Source organism: Rhododendron vialii, chromosome 9a, assembly GCF_030253575.1.
Source record: "Rhododendron vialii isolate Sample 1 chromosome 9a, ASM3025357v1".
Taxonomy (NCBI): domain Eukaryota; kingdom Viridiplantae; phylum Streptophyta; class Magnoliopsida; order Ericales; family Ericaceae; genus Rhododendron; species Rhododendron vialii.
Window position 1 is genome coordinate 23,816,445 of NC_080565.1, and position 21,083 is coordinate 23,837,527.

The 21,083-nt window shown below is 37.9% G+C and overlaps 1 protein-coding gene across 1 annotated transcript; it reads left to right on the plus strand.

Moving 5' to 3' along the window:
• Positions 1–234: 234 nt before the first annotated feature.
• LOC131300804 (histidine kinase 4) lies at positions 235–11,541 on the plus strand. The gene is made up of 12 exons (XM_058326790.1): positions 235–608; positions 877–1,324; positions 2,053–2,286; positions 2,396–2,565; positions 4,112–4,330; positions 4,897–5,083; positions 5,201–5,252; positions 5,349–5,578; positions 6,040–6,138; positions 6,839–7,527; positions 8,460–8,966; positions 10,909–11,541. The coding sequence occupies exons 2-12, from the start codon at positions 986–988 to the stop codon at positions 11,168–11,170; spliced, it is 2,988 nt and encodes a 995-aa protein (XP_058182773.1). The 5' UTR covers positions 235–608; positions 877–985; the 3' UTR covers positions 11,171–11,541.
• Positions 11,542–21,083: the final 9,542 nt, after the last annotated feature.

Sequence of the window (21,083 nt, forward strand, 5' to 3'; positions counted from 1 at the left end):
AGGGGACAACAGCGTATCTAGGAAAATCCTCAAAATTCGATTCAGTTGCTTTATAAAGTAAGGTAAAGAAGACCAGTCCCTCATTGAAAAATGGAACTGGGCTGAAGTTTAGATTTAGACAAAATAAACAAATCAAACACCTTCTACAGTTCAATGCACCCAAAAAGAACAGGTTGGTATTCGGTTCTCTCTCACTCTCTCTCTTTTTTGAGGTTAATAAAAAGTCCCAAGTGCGCTTGTGCTTCACTGGAACTCGAAGCTGCCTAATCAATTGATTAATCTTAAGGGGGTCAATCTCTTACCTTGTTTCATCTTGCTGTTTATATACGAATATAAAAAGCATTTTTTTGAGAGAACAGTGAACGTGCTCTGCTTTGTCCGGACTTCATTCAAACCAAACCTCACGCTTGCAGAGAGAGAGAGAGAGAGAGAGAGAGAGATGGAGAGAGGGAGGCTCTTGCTATTTTTTATTTCATTCAAATCCTGAAGGCTGAAACCCCATTGAAGAGAGAGAGAGAGAGAGAGAGAGAGGTCTTAGGAACCTGGGCTTTGTCCATCTTTTGAGAGCTAAAAACAGCCCACGCTTGCTCTAGAGAGCGAAAGTATCGGTAGAAATTCTTTTTAATTTCTGGGTTTTTCACTTTCCGTTTTTTCTCTCTAATCCAAACACCTTTTTCTTGTAATGTAGAGAGAGACTGTTATACTTTTCCGGGGGGTTTTGGGGGGCGCAAAACAATGCTGCAATGATAGTATTTGGTTGTGGGGATTACTGTTCTCTTCGTATTGCACATAAAAGTGCCTGTGAAAAAGAAAATGCCTTTCCTCTTGAAAAAAAGCTGTACCTCACCTATAATGGGTTCCTGTTTTTTTCCTCAGAAAAGTGAATTGTGAAGAAGAAGGAGGAGGAGGAGGAGGAGGAGGAGGAGGAGAGAGAGAGAGAGAGAGAGAGAGAGAGAGAGAGAGAGAGAGAGAAGCAGAGGAACTGATGGGTGTGAAGATGATGCAAGGCCACCATTTGGTGTCCGTGAGGTTGAATGAGAAACTGGGAGGCACAAAAAGGAACTACACAATCGTGCACCGCCTTCCTCTAACCGGATTACTGATTCTTTGGTTGATCGTTGTGGGCCTTGTGAGCTATCTTTATGTGTATGAACCAACTGATGCTGACACCAAGACCAGAAGGCAGGACGGGCTGGTAACCATGTGCGATCAGAGAGCTAGGATCTTGCAAGACCAGTTCAGTGTCAGTGTTAACCATGTCCACGCCCTTGGTATTCTTGTCTCAACCTTCCACTATTACAAGAACCCATCTGCAATTGATCAGGTTTGTGCTCTTTTTTCTTCTTTTTATGTTACGTTTCGGTTTTGTTTCGGGGATTTCAGCTTTTGAGTTTGGGTGATGTTTCTCTGATGATTTGCAAGAACCCATTTCCCATGGATCATGTTTGTGCTGATTTATGGTACATTTAGGTTTGGATTTTGGGGGTTTTAGGTATTGGCTTTGGATATTTGGGTGTTTCTCTGATGGTTAACAATAACCCATTTGCCATGGATCAGGTTTGTGTCACTTTTACGTTTTGGGGGGATTTAGGTTTTGATTTTTGATATTGGCTTTGTTTGGAAATTGTGAACCTTTTTTTAGTTTCGTTTTTTGTTTTATCATTTCATTTTTCTTACATCGAGAAGCAAGACAGTAAAAAGTTCGAAAAAATGCCTTTTGCGCGGCAGCAACCTTGTAAAATCTGAAAACATCTCTTTGGTATTTCTTAAAAGAGGACTGTTGTATAAAAATCTCCAAGCAAATGTTATTGGAAATGATTCTCAAATCAAGTTGTATGTGTTCCGGAGAAAGAACACGAATCACGAATCTTGTTATCAAACATGCTTGGGCTTGATATTACTATTTAATGTCACTAGCTGTTTGGAACTGTGATTAGGTTTGTGCTTGTATATGCCCTAGTGGGTATTGTTTTGGGGTATTGACAGATGTTCTGTGCTGTGATGATAGTCTGAATTTGTATGGTTTGGGTAATTCTATTACCTTCAATTCAGGAAACTTTCGCCGAATACACTGCCCAAACCGCCTTTGAGCGGCCACTGCTTAGTGGGGTGGCTTATGCACAGAGGGTGGTGCATTCAGAGAGAGAAGAATTTGAGAGAGAACATGGGTGGATGATAAGAACAATGGAGAGGGAGCCTTCGCCTATCCGGGACGAGTATGCCCCTGTTATTTTCTCTCAAGAGACAGTGTCCTATATAGAATCACTTGATATGATGTCAGGAGAGGTAAAGTTTCCATCTGTAATGTACTATACGATTTTGGTTTGCTCATGTCATTTCTTGTGTTCTAGTAGATGAATTGGATGTTAGATTTTACTCATATGTATATGTACAGGAGGATCGCGAGAACATTTTGAGGGCTAGGGCTACCGGGAAAGCAGTTCTTACTAGCCCTTTTCGGTTGTTGGGTTCTCATCATCTAGGGGTTGTGTTGACATTTCCAGTTTACAAATCCAAACTCCCTCCAAACCCATCAGTGGAACAACGAATTCAAGCAACTGCAGGGTATGTGCTAGTGTTTTACTTTTTTATTGGACCAATATTAAGAATATTTTGCCACAAGTGTCAATATTTTGTAGCAGATCTCATATAGTATGTTATTTTGCTATGAACCAAAACAATTGAAGGAATCTTATCTAAGATGGGGACTTAACAACCTTTGCTGATTTGTTGCTTCAAGCCTTGTGGTCAATATTTTTTGAATCAAACAATTTGTGATGCTGTATTAGTCTTCTGCTGGCAAAGTCAGCTGTATTAATTTAAGCAGATAGCACATTGCAGATATCCTATTGTGATGCTTAATCACATAATGTTTTCCCTATATTTGGTCTTAGTGCCTATGTTGCTAGTAGGAGTATAATATCTTCAATAACTCTGATTTCCGTTTTTGTGGTATTTAGTCTCTTTTAGCACTGGCAGTCCTGCAGCCAATCTTGCAGTGTTGCAAGGAAATGAGTTTATTTTCAGAAGAAAAAAAAAAGAAATAAAGAAAGAAAGAGAGGAAGGAGTTTCAGGGTCTTACATTTTGTTTGTAATGGGGATTCTGCGGTGTATTATTTATTTCTTTGTTTTTGGAAAAAATGAGATAAAGTAAATATTTGTTCACGATACTATGATGTAGTGAAGTCAACCATAACATTGGCCCGACTGCCCAAGACATCGTAGTGCTATCAAATCAATTAGTTAATGCTCTCATGCCAATTTGCATCCAAGCTGAAGCTTCATTTTTCTCCTGTCTGGGCTTCATCTTTTGAAGAATGTACGTAAGTATACGGATTGATCTTTTGTATATTGGCTGGCCACTCGAGATTAGTATTTAAGCCCCATATTTTACAAATTTCTGTGAACCCTTTTTTTTGGGTAAGTAATTGATAGCACTTGAGAGATTTCAAACCTGAGACTTCATGAGAGGACAAACTCCCAAGTCTCATGCCTGAACCACCAGACCAACTCATTGGGGTTAATTTCTGTGAACCCTTAAAATTTATTTTTTACATCGAACTAGGTATTGATTACAGCACGCTTGTGGGACTGGAATTGGTTAATGTAGTATTTTCTCCAAATATGGAATCCAAAGATGCTAAGTGCTATTTCATAGGGGCGCATAATGCTTGTACCTACATAAAGTGACCTCTTAGACTATTCTTGATCCTTGTATAAACAGAAGCTTCCAAAATTCATAAATCATGGTAGCAAAAATAGTTTTGACTTTTTCCAGGTGCTTTTCATATATTTTTTGGCCAAATATCCACGTGCTTGCTAGATAACAGGATTCCTCTTTGATGATAATATGTTGACAGTTTCATGGACAATATGGTTCTCTTTGATATGTACAGGCCTTTAGTTTGTATAAATGGGTGGAGTAAAGCAGACTACTTGCCTGTTGCCTTACCCTCTCTCTCTCTCTCTCTCTCTCTCTCTCTCTCTCTCCTTCTTCTTGCAAACTCTGCACGTGATTTAAATGACGTGCAGAGTTTGCATGAGTAATCTTCTTCTTCTTCATCATGCAAGCTCTGCACGTGATTTAAATGACGTTCTTGCTGCAATGCAGATATCTTGGCGGGGCCTTTGATGTTGAGTCGCTAGTTGAGAACTTGCTTGGGCAACTGGCTGGGAACCAGGCGATTTTGGTGAATGTTTATGATGTTACCAACTCTTCTGACCCCTTAATCATGTATGGACACCAATATGACGATGGCGACATGTCCCTTAAGCATGTCAGCACAGTTGATTTCGGAGATCCATCCAGAAAGCACCAAATGGTGTGTGGGTAAGGGCACCCAACCCTGATTCTTGTTTGAAAATCAAAATCTTAAACATCGGGTGGAGACCTAAAAGCATGGACACGGATATCGGACAGGGACATGAACATGACACTCTCCGGACGCTGCCGGATACGCCTTAGTACATGTAATTACTGATTACTATAGTACAATTTGGTAATTTGGGCCCATTGGAGACACATTAAGGACACATAGGGGATACATTAGAAAGTCAGGATCCAATTTTAAAAAGGTTGGCCAAAGTCAAAATTTTCATGGATGGCTTTATATCTGTTATGTCTCCATATTTCATGATATTAATATCATTCATGTTTTTTGACCCTAAATTGAAAGAACTCTTATTTTGGTATCAATTTATAGATGTATATGCAAAACTCGACATTTCTGAATTAGCCTTCCAAGTGCCTAAGTCTTAATTTTGGAAAAATAACGTGTTTGTGTCACGTCTGTATCTGTGCTTCCAAGAGCAACCAACACATTAATTAAAATAAATCTTTTGTTTTTTACTCGTTCTTGTCCTCAGATGTTACTGATTATTTTGAATCCCGAGCAGGTACCTTCAAAAGGCACCCACATCGTGGTCGGCAGTCAACAATGCCGGCTCTCTTTTTGTCATTCTTGTTTTAGTTGGTTGCGGTGCGTATTTTTCAGCACGCCATGCTGTTAAATTTGAGGATGACTTCCATGAAATGCAGGAGCTGAAAGTCCTAGCAGAAGCTGCTGATGTTGCTAAATCCCAGGTCCCACACCAAACCTGTTATTAAATCATATGTTGAAAATTCCCTTTTCCTTACAGAGGAATGAAAATTTTGTTAACTCTATTTCTTCCTTTCGCCTTTTCTGTTCTACTGTGCCAGTTTCTAGCCACTGTTTCGCATGAAATCAGGACACCCATGAATGGTATTCTTGGTATGTCAAAAATTAATTTCCTTCTGTGGAGGCTGAGTTTGATCAGATATTAAATTTGTTGTTGAATACTGCCATCTCCTATATATACTTTTGAAGGAATGCTTGCCCTCCTTCTGGATACTGCTTTGAGTTCAACACAAAGGGACTATGCTCAAACTGCTCAAGCGTGTGGAAAGGCATTGATAGCGTTAATAAATGAAGTGCTTGACCGTGCAAAAATTGAAGCTGGCAAGTTAGAGTTGGAGGCAGTACCATTTGACCTTCGCTCCATACTAGATGATGTTCTTTCTTTGTTCTCTGAAAAGTCCAGGCATAAGGGTATTGAGGTAATTTCAACTCACTGCTATGGGACCAACTATTAAATTCGTCCTGAATTCTTGGGCAGAACTGTTGCCATGGGGTGCCGAAAACATTTAGGATTTTTGCCAATGTGTCGTGAGGGAACCTGTTAAGATGCTTACAATGGGATGTACATTCTCGATGAAAGTATGTCTTCAGATAACGTACAGCAAATTTAGGCTCTCTTCACGAAAGCCCTTAGGCCACTCATCATCAAGACCCAATTTTTTTATTCTGCACTGTTAAAGTGGATCTTTTTCCCCGTAGGTTGTGCAATGATGCATGTTTTCATTTTATGCACTCACGGTATGTGCTTTCTTCTTTCTGTGTTATTTTGGCCCCCTTTGACTGATGCCTCTCTTTTGGATGGATGAATTACTGCTGCCCTTCATGACGCATTTTATATTAACTCCCAACTCAATGCTGCATTATCAACTTGGGAATGAAGTTGGCAGTGTTCATTTCTGATAAAGTTCCTGACATAGTTATGGGGGATCCAGGAAGATTCCGACAAGTGATCACAAATCTCGTGGGCAATTCGGTCAAAGTAAGTGAAACATTCAAGCCTCCCTATTCTGATAGCTATGGCTCGGAAATATTATTATGCTTTTCAATTATCCAGTTTGCTGGCATGCCCTTATTTAAGCTCATTTCTTGCCCAATTCATCCCTCATCCTGTGGGAAACAGAAGGATAAATAAAAAATGCTGTTTTTCTCATACTGAGATTTCCCTGGATATGTTGAATCATACACCCCAAGAGCTTCTCTAACCAAGCTCTACGTTTCTATTTCAGAGTTCCAACAACTCCAGCCATACTAAATTTTGAGTCCCTAAAGTAGTGACACCCAATCTTGAGTCTCCAAATATGGAGACTCCTTCAAAAAATGAGTCTCATTGTCACGTCCAGAATTTATAAGAACTTGTAAATTGAATTTGCATAAAATTAGTTCCATTAAGAAATGATAATTGAATATTGGAGCAGAATTAGTAGAATGCTTGGAGTTTGAAGGACGTGGATGGAATGGAGGGGGGAATGGAGGGATGATACGAGCATTTCGAGCATGGGCATAGGTATAGAGATTTGTGATCGGAGATGAAATGAATGGTACCATCCTGTTTAACAACTTTCTGAATAAGTACTTTCTACTCTTTATTTTAGAGGCTTTGGTTGTATTGCTCTTAGGAATTGATTACATTGTTAACCTAATTAACTTAGTAAATGCTTACTAGATCTAGTTTTTGTCAGTTCACTGAGCGAGGACATATATTTGTGCAAGTCCATCTAGCTGAACATGCGAAGGCTGTAATGGATGCAAAAGCCGAATCCTGCTTGAACGGAGGAGCCAGTGTGGTCCCTTTGAGTGCCTGTCAGTTCAAAACCCTAAGTGGTTGTGAATCTGCCGACGACCGCATCAGTTGGGATGCTTACAAATACTTAATTGCCGATCAAGAATTCCACATGGCCAGTGAGGAGACGTCTCAAAATGTCACTTTACTTGTATCTGTGGAAGATACTGGGATTGGCATTCCTTTAGGTGCTCAGGAGCGAGTTTTCACGCCATTTATGCAGGCCGACAGTTCAACCTCTAGACATTATGGAGGAACTGGAATTGGGTTGAGTATAAGTAAGTGTTTGGTGGAGCTAATGGGTGGTCATATAAGTTTCATAAGCCGTCCTAAAGTTGGAAGCACATTCTCGTTCACCGCGGCATTGAGAAGGTGCGAAAAAAATGCTTTCAATGATCTCAAAAGATCAATTTCTGATGATCTCCCTACTGGATTTAAAGGGTTGAAAGCAATTGTAGTTGATGGGAAACCAGTTAGAGCAGCTGTAACTAGATACCATCTGAGGAGACTTGGTATCCTGGTTGAAGTTGTAAGTAGCATCAAGATGGCAATTCCGGTTTCTGGCAGAAATGGTTCATTGAGATCCCTGTAAGTTTTTGTTTGGGTTTTCTTAATAATCATACATTTTAGTGTTAGCTTAGGAGAGCTTCATTATTTACTATCAAAGTAATAATAAAAAAACCTCAGCAGGTTACTTTGTTTTTCAAAAATCTCACATTGAAAAACATCAATTTTGTTTACTCGACTATGCATAAAAGGTGTGCCTTTCCTTTTTCTTCGGTTTTTATTTGGCATCAGCCAAAACTTGCTGCTAATTTAGCGATTTAAACCATGATATTGTGATGTCGGAAATGGAATACTGGGCAGGCAATTACAGCAAATCTTATTAGCCCAGGATTGGGAATGATATTTGGTACTCTTTGATACTGGGCAATTACTGTTACATTTTGGTACTGGGCGTAAAAGCAGTATTTTATTGCGCAGAAAAACCTACTGTTGTTTTTTGCTGTTATCTCTCAATCACAGGATTTGTTTACTTTGAGCGATTAGGACTGTTGGTTTTTCGTTGCGCCAAAGGGGGAAGACTCTGTTTTTTTGGGTTACAGCAGTTGAGAAATTTGTGAACTCTTGTTATGAAATTTCTTTCTTTTCTGTTTTTCCCTGTTTTTCCCTCTTTTCCACCCTACAACACATTGCATACTTTCGTGATTCTAACTCCGTATTAAAAAAGGGTCACATGGGGGTACCATCACCTTATAGCTAAGCTATGATTTCATTTCAATCAAAGTGAAATATATCTATGACATGATGCCTACAAATGCCGTGACAGAGAAAGAAACTCACCAACTAAAGTTTCACGAAACGATAACGCGAAATTCTATTCCACTCCAAGTTCCAAAGAAGTGTGCTGAAAGGATTATCTTTGCATATTGCTCTAAGAACTCATCTCCAAGGAAATTGAGGTCTTAAATTTTGTTTTAGAATCAGCTTACTGAAGTCCTCCACTTTTATCATGGCAGAAATGCAAGGCAACCGGATATGATACTAGTTGAGAAGGACTCATGGATGTCTGGCGAGGACAGTAGCGCAAATTCATGGTTCCTGGACTTGGAACAGAATGTCCGCAAGTTGCAATTGCCGAAGATGATATTACTCGCAACCAATATAACTGGCGCTGAATTTGACCATGCAAAACAAGTAGGTTTTGCAGACACTGTGATAATGAAACCTCTGAGAGCAAGTATGGTGGCAGCATGCCTTCAGCAGGTGCTGGGAACAGGGAAGAAAATGCAACAAGGGAAAGACATGGTTAATGGGTCTAATCTCCTTAGGAGCTTGCTACGTGGCAAGAAAATATTGGTGGTAGACGACAATATGGTAAACCGCAGAGTTGCCGCTGGAGCACTCAAGAAATTTGGGGCTGGTGTAGAGTGTGCTGATAGTGGCAAAGCTGCTCTTGCATTGCTCCAGTTACCACATGATTTTGATGCTTGCTTCATGGATATTCAAATGCCTGAAATGGATGGGTACATACTTGACCTTATTTTCTGTGTGATTAATTGGATATTGAATTCGTATTTCTTTCTCTTCAATGACCATTATTCTTATAGACAACCATTCTTTATTTTTTTCTTGAAGGACTAATCTTTCTTTTTTCTTGTTGTTTTGATTTACAGATTGTACTGCCTTTTAGTATATTGATAAAAACCCTTTCATTGATATTCCTAGTAATTAAAGTAACTTTAGATGCTCTAGTTTGTGAGATATCAGCTACTTTTAGATAATTTCTGCAGATCTGCCTTATTTTTAGGACACTATTGTAGCAATGAAAAATCAGACATGGAAAACTTCCTCTTTAACTACTTTGAGTTTCTAGTATTTTGGTATATTTCCAAGTTAGATATCATTGAAAGAAGGGAGTTTAGAACTTAACTTTTTTTCCTGGGGATATTGCTGCCTTTTTTTTACTTCAATTTGGGTAGAAGTAGAGCAGTCTTCTTTGGAAAGGTTTTAAAATTTGTTATTTGAGGATGTGAAGCAACATTATTCTGAATTATTGCTGTGTGCAAGGTTGAACAGAGGGCAAGGTTTCTGGATCTGTCGCTTATCATTTTAGCCGTAAGGCGTAATATAATGGGTTTTGGGTACTGATTCCATTACCCAGCTGAATATTCCAAACCAAACCAAGCCTTACGTCCCAATCACTTGGAGTCGGCTACATGAATCCGTTTCCTCTATTGAGCTCTGTCAAGGGCTACTTGTTCACACAGACCCATTATACTCATATCTTCACACATGTTTGTAACAACCCACATCAGTGGGATGGGATATGCAAGTATAAACCACAAGCTTGCTAAGTAACTTGAAGCTCAAGCTTTTGTGCCATGCTGTGGGTGCACTTTCTCCATGCGTGGCATGTGAGAAGAAGTGTGAAAAAGCCAACCTTGGTTTCGTGGACGGCTCCTTTGTGATGTGAGAGAGGAGTAAAGGCTTTGGAGAGAGTTCGAGGGCCTAGAGTAATAGGTGCTGTACCTGATTAAGGGCTGCTTTGCTACTCTATACAGGCTATACCTCCACGGAAAGCCAGATATGATATTTATTATCCCTACTCCATTGCCAATAAAAAAAGCACCTCTTCAAAATCAGCGAACACGGTAAGGCAATAAGGTCTGTACCCCCTAGTGGCACTGTATTGTTCCCTGACCTTGGCATGGTCTGGCATCTACAACCAGACTGCAAGTGCCACCGCACATCTCCTGAGTTTGAGGCCTTCTCTCTGTGGGTTTGTCTGGACTAAAGTATCTTAAGCGCTGATGACAACTTTGAGTCCCCACATGGCCAGGAACTGGTGTTTCATCATGTCAAAATTTGATGTCATGGGTAACTGCTGGTTGTGAAGTTCCAGCAACCAAGAGCTTATCCCATCTCACAGCTTTTTCTCAGATTGTCCTTCATTTCTTGCAACTTTTTGTTCCACTGGACATACGTTTTCAATCTAATCTCGTTTCCTCTTTCAGTTTAGACACAAAGATATGGGCCAACAAAATGTTCTGATTTTTCTGACATATTGGAACGCTGTGCTGTACCTTTCCATTTGGGTCAGCAAGAGATACCGACTCAAGTTTACTCCAACTTCAATCCAGTGGGTCAATTCCTATGAGTTAAAACTCTATAGAACTATAACCGTCATTGTCGTTGATAAAGATGATGCACTTCCTAAAAGTATGACTTCCAAATGAAGTCTTTTACTTTGGCAGATTATAAACAAAGCAGCTTCGGTTGCATCAATGGCAAGGTGAAAAAAAACTATCCACAGCAAGAACCGCGGTGCTTCTTGCAACGGGCCAGCTCAGCTCTTCCATGGCAGAGCTTTTGTCTTTCAGATGAAACACTTGCAATTCCGTGTGTGTTAGACATGATTTGTACATTGAGGAAAAGTTGCTATCTAATCCAATCCTCTTTTTGCAGTTTTGAGGCTACACGTCGTATTCGGAAGTTGGAGAACGAAGCAAATGAGCAGAAAAAAACGAATGAACGGTCCTCTACTGATGGAAGAAAGGCTGAATGGCACTTACCAATATTAGCCATGACCGCAGATGTGATTCACGCCACGTTTGATGAATGCCTGAAATGCGGCATGGATGGATATGTGTCAAAACCCTTTGGAGAAGAGAATCTCTATCAGGCTGTTGCACATTTCTTTGATTCTAAACCCATTTCAGATCCTTAGACCTATTTCAATTTACCAGTGACTTGGGTATATCTAATAAGTTGAAGAAGTACAGGTGTTAATCCCTTGAGCATTACCAGCAAATTTTCCATATTCTGCTGGTGCTTTTTCCTGGAGTACAGGTTTGGACAATTAGTTCTAACGCACTTTATTAAAATTGATTGGTTTCTGCAGACATTGTATACTACTGAAAGAACCATCTTTCCCCACTTGTATGTATAGATCGGTAGAGGGGGGTAGGAGGTGGTGTAGCAAAATGTTGCATGTTCTGATAATGTTGTAAGTTTCTGTTGCCACGGCCAGTCAAGAAGCCACTGTAATCCCTTGATTTGTAAAATTGTACTACTCTTTTTGACGAGTCCTTTTTCCCATTTATGGCTGCAGCAGACTTAGCATTTGGTGTTTTAAACTTGTGCATGAAAGGTTCCAGTGCGGGTATGGACAAGCGCCTAAAAATGATTGGATTGCGGGAAATGAAGGTGAATCTATTCTGTTTAGTAATTTGATTTAACAGAGGATACAATTTTATATATTTTTTCAATATTACAAATATTGAGAAATGTGTGTGAGATCTAATTTGTTTTGTTTGGCTTAACTTATCATGAAAATTACTATTCCTCATGTGATCTGGATGTGCAAATCCTAATTGGGTCAATTAGAAACTATTGAAAGCTTAGGGATTTTTCATGAATTTGTAGTCTTTGTACATGAGCTAACACTCCCTCATCCATGAGTAAATCGACTTGGGGGGCAGCAGAATTTAGCAACGCTCAATCTCACTGTCTAAAAGTGTTTTAGACAGTTTGGATTTTAAAAGAACTCTTCTAGGGAGTCAAAAATATTTTTGGATGGTGAAATTAAGCGTTGCCGAATGCTCCCCCAAGTTTAAATTTGGATACGACCAGAATACCATGCACATTTGTGATGTTACAAAATATAATGGGAAATATCCCATGGCAGTAAACATCACAATATGGGTAACTTGGTGAAAGACGAGGCTTGGTAATTGGATTAGTTATTTTTCACTTATTTGTTAGTGATAGGTATCAAATTAAGACCTGCATCTCACACATGGAGGAGCATAGTTGGCATCAAAGCTGTTCTGAAAAAAGGCATAAAATGGGTCATAGGAGAACATACCAAATCCAACAAAAAGGTGGAGGAACTTAATGTTAATGGGCGATGAAATCTGGATTCATATCCCACATTGTGAATGTTAGAGTGATTGATTCTTTACTTGGTTACCAAAGTCACATAAAGCGCGGATGGGTGCAAATGTGGGAGAGCGAGCATGAAAGTGTCTCTCAAAAACTTTTAAAATAACTAAAATTCATGGGTGCGAAGATTGAGAGCTCAAACACTAGCGTATACCATTTTGAAGGATTATATGACTAAGGGTACTCTTCCTAGCTACACCCAAGCTTCTGATCATCCCACATTTTACTAACGCTAGCCTAATGGTACTCTTCCTAGCTACACCTGACTAATGTGACTAGGACCCCGTTTGTTACTAATGGTACTCTTCCCACATTTTACTAATGGTACACTTGACTAATGGTACTCTTCCCACATTTACCCCGTTCCACAAACAACTTATTTTCACTTTTTTAATTTGTCCTTATTTGAATTTTTTTTTTCATTTGTTAGTTTTGTATCAAATTTTTTTAACTTTTTGATTCGACGAGATGAATCGGAAAAATAAAAAAAAAATTTCCTTTCTACCCAAAGATTTTGAACTTTTTTTACTTTTACAAATCAAAAAGTCAAAAAAATTTGGCGCAATACGAACAAACGCGAAAAAATATTCAAATAAGAACAAAACCACACTTTTTTCTAAAAGTGTTATAGTGCATTAGGAAACCCTTATGTGACTAATGGTACTCTTCCTATCTACACCCAAGCTTCTGATCATCCCAAAAAAATAATAATAATAAGAGGAAAGTCCACTTTGACCCCCTGTGGTATGGGCCATGTGCGGATACACCCCCTATGGTTTAAAAGTGTGCACATAACCTCCTGTGGTTTTAAAATTGTGCGGATAGACCCCCTGCCGTCATGTTTTCCGTCCATTTTAACGGACACAACTTTAAAAAACCGATATACCCTCATCATCTCCCTTGATTCGTTTTCTTTTTTAAATCTAACCACATCATCCCCTATATCAAAAATTGAATCCAAACCGTTGATATTGTAGAGTTTGACAAATACTACATCTTTGCCAAAATTCAAGTCAATCAAAAAATGAAAAGTTCATGGTCGAATCAATTTTGTTATGAAATGAAATTTTCCAATTTGAATTACCACAAATTAGATCACTGGGTTATTGATACCTGATCGAGATGAATTTTTACAGAGATATTCTATTGTTTATTTAATACATTATGAACGGCTCAGATTACATTCTAGAGGCGTGTGAGATACACCTCCGTTAATATAGACCGAAAACATGACGGCAGGGGGTCTATCCGCACAATTTTAAAACCACAGGAGGTTATGTGCACACTTTTAAACCATAGGGGGTATATCCGCACATGGCCTATACCACAGGGGGTCAAAGTGGACTTTCCTCTAATAATAATTGAGCGATATCTATCACTATAGGTAAAAGATTGTCACTGAATACTTTTAGCTCCACAATTTTAGTGACAACTTTTTTGCCACTAAAGCTCATTTTTTACCATTAGGCTAGCGCTACCATTTGGAGACGAAAAACCATTCCTCGCCAAAAGGGATCATGATAAGCACCCAATAATGTTGATTCTTGGTGCTTGAATCCTCTAGTATGTTGTGTTTGTACATATATGTTGTCATTTTTATGCGATATTGCACGTAAAGTGTATTTTTAGTATTTTCAGGTAAACCGTGTGAATAAGGCGCATTTGAAGGCCATAGATAACCCCGAGTGTGTCCAAGTACCCAAGACCACATGGCGCTCCGCGATCGAGTCTCAAAAGTCATGAAAAGAAGCTTTGAAGCATACTCGGGATGCCCAAGGGTCAAGGGAAGTGAGGGAGATACGAGAATGTTACCCAAAGCAATTCATTTTCCGACCAACTTAGGGGAAAATCATCATATCTTTTGATGTACAAAATATTTTTGATCCAAACCACTTGGGTTAGAAAGTAGACTCAATAAACTTTCCAACGGTTCAAAGAACACCCGAATCCAAGTTCGGGAGTCCGGAGCGACCCTGTGAAGTTGTGCAGAATCCAGTAAGCATGATCGATTCCCCTGTGTTTGGGGATCGATCCCCAAAGCCCTTCACGAATATTTCAGTGGCAATTTTGTAATTAACTTAGTAAGGGGGTATATATACCATCCTTGGTCCGATTTTAGGTCATTCTCAATTTTAGGAATTCTCTCTCTACCTCCCTCTTCTCTAGCTCTCCTTCTCTCTTCAAAGGATGAGGATTGCTAAGGTTTTGAGACTTTTTCCTTCATTAATGTTGTAAGTATATTTGTGTTTTTCATTAATCTAGCTATATTTCAAGTTTCATCCATATTTTCATTTCTCTCTATGCTTTCCCTTGTGTTTACACCCACTATGGGCGAGTAGTGATCAAGGCTTGGTCATGGGGTGATTTATATCCCATGGTTTAGGTAGTTTAATGGCTTCTCTCAATTCTTGTGCTTAATGTGGTTTATGAATAGATTAAGTTCTTATATTTATGTAACAAAACCTAGGGTTGTTAACCTCTTTAATTATATGTAGGCAATGACTTGATCTCTTGCCACATATAATGCTTGGTGCTATGTCACTCTAAGTGTTTGCCAAAATGCCTTAAAAGAACTTGTTAAGGTCTAATCTTTGATCTAAATCTAGAGATGTTTAACTTCTTTGATTGGGTGTAAACAAGTCTCTTGGCACACCTAATGCTTGGAATCATGGTTCTCTTTGTGTTCGATAAAATACCTAAATGAGTTTTCATCCATTTTCAAACTCCATCGTATGAATTAAACTTAATTTTCATGGTTAAATCTTCCGAGTGAGATCAAATGACTTTGAATCTCACTTGAGTAATTAAAGAGAAGCGTTGAACGGCCTAAGTTATGGGCGAAATGAACCCCTAGACCTTGCCGCTTTTAATTTCTAGTCAAACTTCATTTTCAATCAAGTTAGGAGGCAGAGAGAATTTCAATCACTCAAAAGTTGGCCATCTCAAAGCCAAATCCAAAGGTTGGTGGTCCTAACGCTAAAAACCTTTCGTAAAGCAAACCTTCCAACCTAGCTCTATTGGCTCCCTGTGGATTCGACTCCGGATTTCCGGATATTATGCTGTGATCGACCTAGCCCTACGCTTGGAGCAACCTCTACTACGACACACTTTGGTCGAGCAAGCATATCATTAGGTGACGAATTTTGGATTGTCGTCGCCAGATTTTGACACTAAAAGTGTTTTTTGTTGTAGTAAACTAGTAATCAACTCCGTTCTCGGGGAGGGATTGCAACATCGAACCTTTGTCCAAAATGCAATAAAACTCCTCTGAAGATACAAAGTATAAGGGAATGCACCAAGGCTAAAGAGCTCTGGGATAGCATTCCTAGTAGCCATTTGATGAGAAGAGGAGTTGATGGCCCTGTACGCCGTAACAGATTGGATCTCTCTGAATTTGAAATCCAACAAGACTGGGAAATGGAACTCATTTATCAGCTTGGAGCATTAAGCACTCTTCGTCAACACATGGAAAAATTGTGACAAAAAGAGTTTCGACAACTTGGATACTATAGCTTCAGTTAGCTGAGTCTCCCCTCCCACTAATGGTTTAACTTGAACTTAACTTAAATTTAAAAATTTTGTCCTTATTTAATTTTTTTCTCATTTATTAATTTTGCGCCAAACTTTGTGGATTATTTCTCGACAAGGGGAATCGGAAAAGCATTTTTTTTTTACTTTTACCCAAGTATTTTGAGAAATAACCACTTTTTAGAAGGAAAAAAAAATGACATGTTGACGCTAAAAAGTGTAACTTCTCAAAATACTTGGATAAAAGTACAAAAAAAATTACTTTTCTTATTCCTCTCGTCGAGACGAATTAATAACCCATAAAAGTTTGGCACAAAATTAATAATTATAAAAAAAATTCAAATAAGGACAATTTTTTATTTATTTTTATTTAAATTAAGTTCAAAAGAACGCATACATTAGGTACCACCTTGTGCAGGAACTATTAAGCTCAACACAGACGGTTGTTGGCATGACTCTACTCTAACAAGAAAACGGGTTTTGGAGGACTATTCTGAGAGCCCAATGGATATTGACTCTTGGGATATTATGAGAAGGTTGACCATTATTTTGGCAAAAGGGCATGGCGAACGTCAAAGTTGAATCGGACTCTCTGATCGCAGTGAACATGATCAATGAAGAACCAACTGAAAAATCATCCCCAGTGTGTCATTATCAACGATGCCGAAGTCCTTTTAAATCACCCGAGTACTACTCTGTCTCGTATCTATCGTGAAGCGAATCAGTGTGTTGATCACCTAGCACCACGCTTGGGAGTAGAACAGGCTAAGGATCTAGTCATCTCAGTTGACATCTCCATCTCGATAAGAGAATTCATAATTAGGGATCGCCTAAACATTAGACAAGTGTTAGACTAATTTAGTAACTAATTTGGGTCTCAATATGTATTTGACTAAGCTCGCATTTCTGATGTGGAACTCGTTTTTTGTTAAGTTTGTTATACTATGATTTTCTGATATACCCAAAAAAAATCTCCACGTCTAGAGGGTTCTGGTCGTACAATATCACATCTCAAAGAGCGATTAATTTGTTTTTCTTCATTCTCCCGACTTAGGTTTGCTGTCTCGGGTAATCTAGAGAGTGAAGAATAAAGAATTAATTAGTGATTCACTCTTTGAGGTTCGAACCCATGACATATTAAGTGGTAATGTAATAACCAGTTGGAACAAACCAGTTGGTTGCTAGAACTAGGGGATTGACCTGATCACTTCGTTTAAGTTGAAATAATCCAAGCCATAAATTTGCCAAGAACGAATATATGTAATGTGATTCTTGTTGAGTGCGTATATGCTTGCATCACTTATTAGAAATCGATGGAAAATCAAATTTTAAAATAAGTACGTTGAAAATAAAAAAAGTCTCATCGATTTTTCAATAAAATTTGCTTCGGGTCATCAAGAGAAAAATAATGTCATGACTTACTTCATGAGGTTTTAATTGCATAACTCAATAAGATTAGAGAAAGGACATGATGTGCATGCACTACCCATTTTCATGACGATTTTTTTTCCCGTGTTTGAATAATCGATGGACAAGTTGATTGAATATTATTTGCGTTACCACATCAAACCCTATTCCATTAATGAAACTCAGTCCAAACTCATTATTAATCTCAATCTTTTTTTTTTTTTGTGAGGTCAAAACAGAAGAATTCTCCATTTTTATTTGTATGTTTACTTGTCGGGCGAGTATTTATTATTCAGCTAGTATAAATGTCGTTCTGGGAAACAAGCAGGGGCTAATTGGAAAGTATCATAAAGTTGCTATGCCGACGAGTAAATACATGGAATCAGAGGACAATATATGTGTCAATGAGTTTCCAAACGAATAGGAGGAGTATTTTAATTCAGCAAACCAATGCATTGTTAGGGAATGTCCAGAACCCTAATCTCGCTCCTTAATTACCTGGAAATCAGCGCGGCGGACACAAAAAAGACATTTACAGTATAATATAAAATGAGAAATTCTTTTCTTCTTTTTTGAAAAGATGGAGAAGATTATATTATTAACAGCTAAGCGGCAATTACATAATGGTGTTGACTATGAATATTTTGAACAAAGTCAAACTAATTATTTAACTAATGTAAAACGAGAATAACACAACACAGTCGATGTCTTTTACTTCAACCCGGACATTAATTGAGTCTGACGCAAACAGCGGCACCCACAATCTGTTGAAAATTCATATTTAGAATTAGCAGTCTCAAAAGAGATAAAGTACTAACCGAAGACAAAAGACAAAAGACAATAAGTACCCTAACGATCATATGGAATCCAACTAAGTACGCACGCACCTATGAATTTTCAAAACTAAAGATCTAACAAGCCAACACGAGTTATCCCGCAAAAAACATTATGTGGGGTTAGAAGCAATGTTGCATGTTGGAATGGATATCATTATGAAATAGTATTGTCTGAAAGAACCCGTTTTGTAGATAAAATATTGGAAAATTTTTAAAATGGCACCTGAACTTTTATTGCAATGTCACAGAAACACCTAAACTTTATTTTATTTCAATTAAGCACCTGAATTTACAAAATCCCCAAAATAAAGTACCTGTCGTTAGCCTCCATCCATTCCATCCACAAATTTGTTGATGTGGCACACTTCACCCATTAAGTGGGCCCATTTCACATGTTAGGAAGCAAATGAAATGCACACAATCACAACCCAACACTATCCTACGTCACTTTTCTTCACCTTTTAATTGTGCGCACAATCAAAACTCCACGGATCAAAATAAAATAAAAAATAAAAACCCGACAAACCTCCAATCTAGTCCCCTTCACTAGACCAGACCAGTCGAAGCAGAGGCAAATCGCGTTCCAGCCCAATGTTTAGAATCAAGGATTGTTGAAGAAATCGGACCAAATTTGGGAGAAATTGTGGATTCGGTTGATGGGAAAGCAGAGGAAATTAGGAGGGTTCAAGAAGTAGAAGCGACAATGGATCTAGCGCAGTGAAAGGGTTGGGGTTTTGATTGTGTGCATGTCTTTTACTTCCTAATATGTAAAATGGGGCCAGTTAATGGGTGATGTGTGCTACATCACATCAGTAATTTTGTTGACGGAATGGATGGAGACTAACGGCAGGTGCCTCATTTTGGAGATTTTGTACGTCCAGGTGTTTTATTGAAATAAAATGAAGTCTAGGTGTTTCGGTGACATTGGAGTGAAAGTTCATGTGTCATTTTGAAATTTTTCCTAAAATATTCGTCCAAAAACGAAACTAATAACTCTCGAAAAAATGAGAGACATAACTCTTACAAATTAGATGACAAGTCATTGATTTGAAAACACTAGAGAAAAGCAAAACAAAAACTATATATATATATAGAAGAAGGGAGGAGGCTCCCATCCAATATTTATTGTCTAGTTTTGGCCTTTGTGGGACCAAAAAATGATCAGAATCGTTCATTTTGTAGAATTCGTCGATTTGTTATTTACACAAAAAATTAGCTTGATCTAACATCGGTAGATACGTGATCGAAATAGATTTGTATGAAAAAAAAAACAATTAGAAACTTGAATTTTACAATTTTTTTTGTACAAATCTGTTTCAATTATGTATCTACTGATGTTCGATCAAGCTAATTTTTGCATGATTTACTAACTCTACGAGCTCTATAAAATGAACGATTCCGATCATTGTTGTGGGCCTGAAATGGATCCACAAAGGCCAAAACTGGACAATAAATTTTGGATGGAGCCTCCCATAGAAGAAACGGTATCGAACTAATATCATGGTTTTCCTCTTCCCCTCTCTCTCTCAGTCATATACTCGTATAAGGGTAATGAAAACCTGGGGGTGGTCTCATGTTCACTGTGGGGGCAAAAAAAAATGATAATCAGCTGCTTGCAATGGGAATTAACCCACTGACCTCTCCCTTGAAAATGTGTACAGGAATGACCGACTCAGCTAAAGACTTCTGTTTTCTCTCCAACATAACCTGCCCGAGGATTTCCTCGGTCCTCTTTTTAGTGTTACCTGTGCAATTTTCAAATCAAAAAATACAATGGTTCCCATGTATAATTTTTAATTTTTTTGCACCGATCTAAAGAACTAATTGAGATCTTTAATTTAGCACAAGAAAAATTGACAAAATTATGTATGAAAGAATTTTATTCATTGATCCAAAATTCACGTCTTTTCTTCGGGAACAACTAAAATAAAGCGGAGGGAATAGAATTTACAAATTAAATTCGTTTAGAGTGGGACACAATCTTGTCACCATAATGTTTCTCTCAAATGTCATGTTGTTTTTATCAACTCAATGTTATTCCAACAAAATGTTAACAGAAGTTTTCACTTTTGAGTAAAGAATCGCACTTTAACACTTTCAATTGGTAGAGTTATTATTCGCCATAAGTAAATTTACATTGGGAATTTTATAGAAAAATCTTAAACTACGTGTAATTAGTTACTAGTAATACTAATATTTAAACAATCGAATATCTAATTAAGTTTTTTCCTTTTTTTTTTATCAGCAAGTTTTTTCTTTTTCAATCGATAGAATATATCATTTACATCATATATAAAGTACATAATACAAATTCGGAAAATTACATCAATTGTGATAGACAATCAAGCCCAATAACTTAATAATACAATAAATAAACCATTATTATAAGGTACTCCCTCCGTCCCAATTTACTTGTCTCAGTTCTATTCTAATTGGATTAAAAAATTAGTTATATTTTTAAAGTGGTAATGAATTTTATATCTAATATGGATCTTGTTTGAGAGATCTCGATTTGTTCTATAATTCAATGTTTCCAAAATCACCTAAAATATTATAAATTACATGATATAATTAATTGAAAAGTAGCATGAATTTCCAAAAATGACAAGTAAATTGGGACGGTGGGAATATAAACAAAGAAAGAAAGGAAAAAATCATATAAATGAAGAACATTCATACGCAAGAAGAGAATTGAATTCCTAACCTCCCAGTGAAATACAAAAGTCATGACCAACTGAGCTAACTCCAATTGAGTAATTAAGTTTTGAAAAAGCTATTGGTACCAATGAAATGGTGAAATGGGTACCGATGGTGCACATATAGTGTGTAAGGCTCACATTGGAATTCCACATAAATGATCCAAGCCGTTCAATAATTTTAAAGTAATTTGAGTAACTTTGTAAAAGATCAGCTCAATTGAATTTT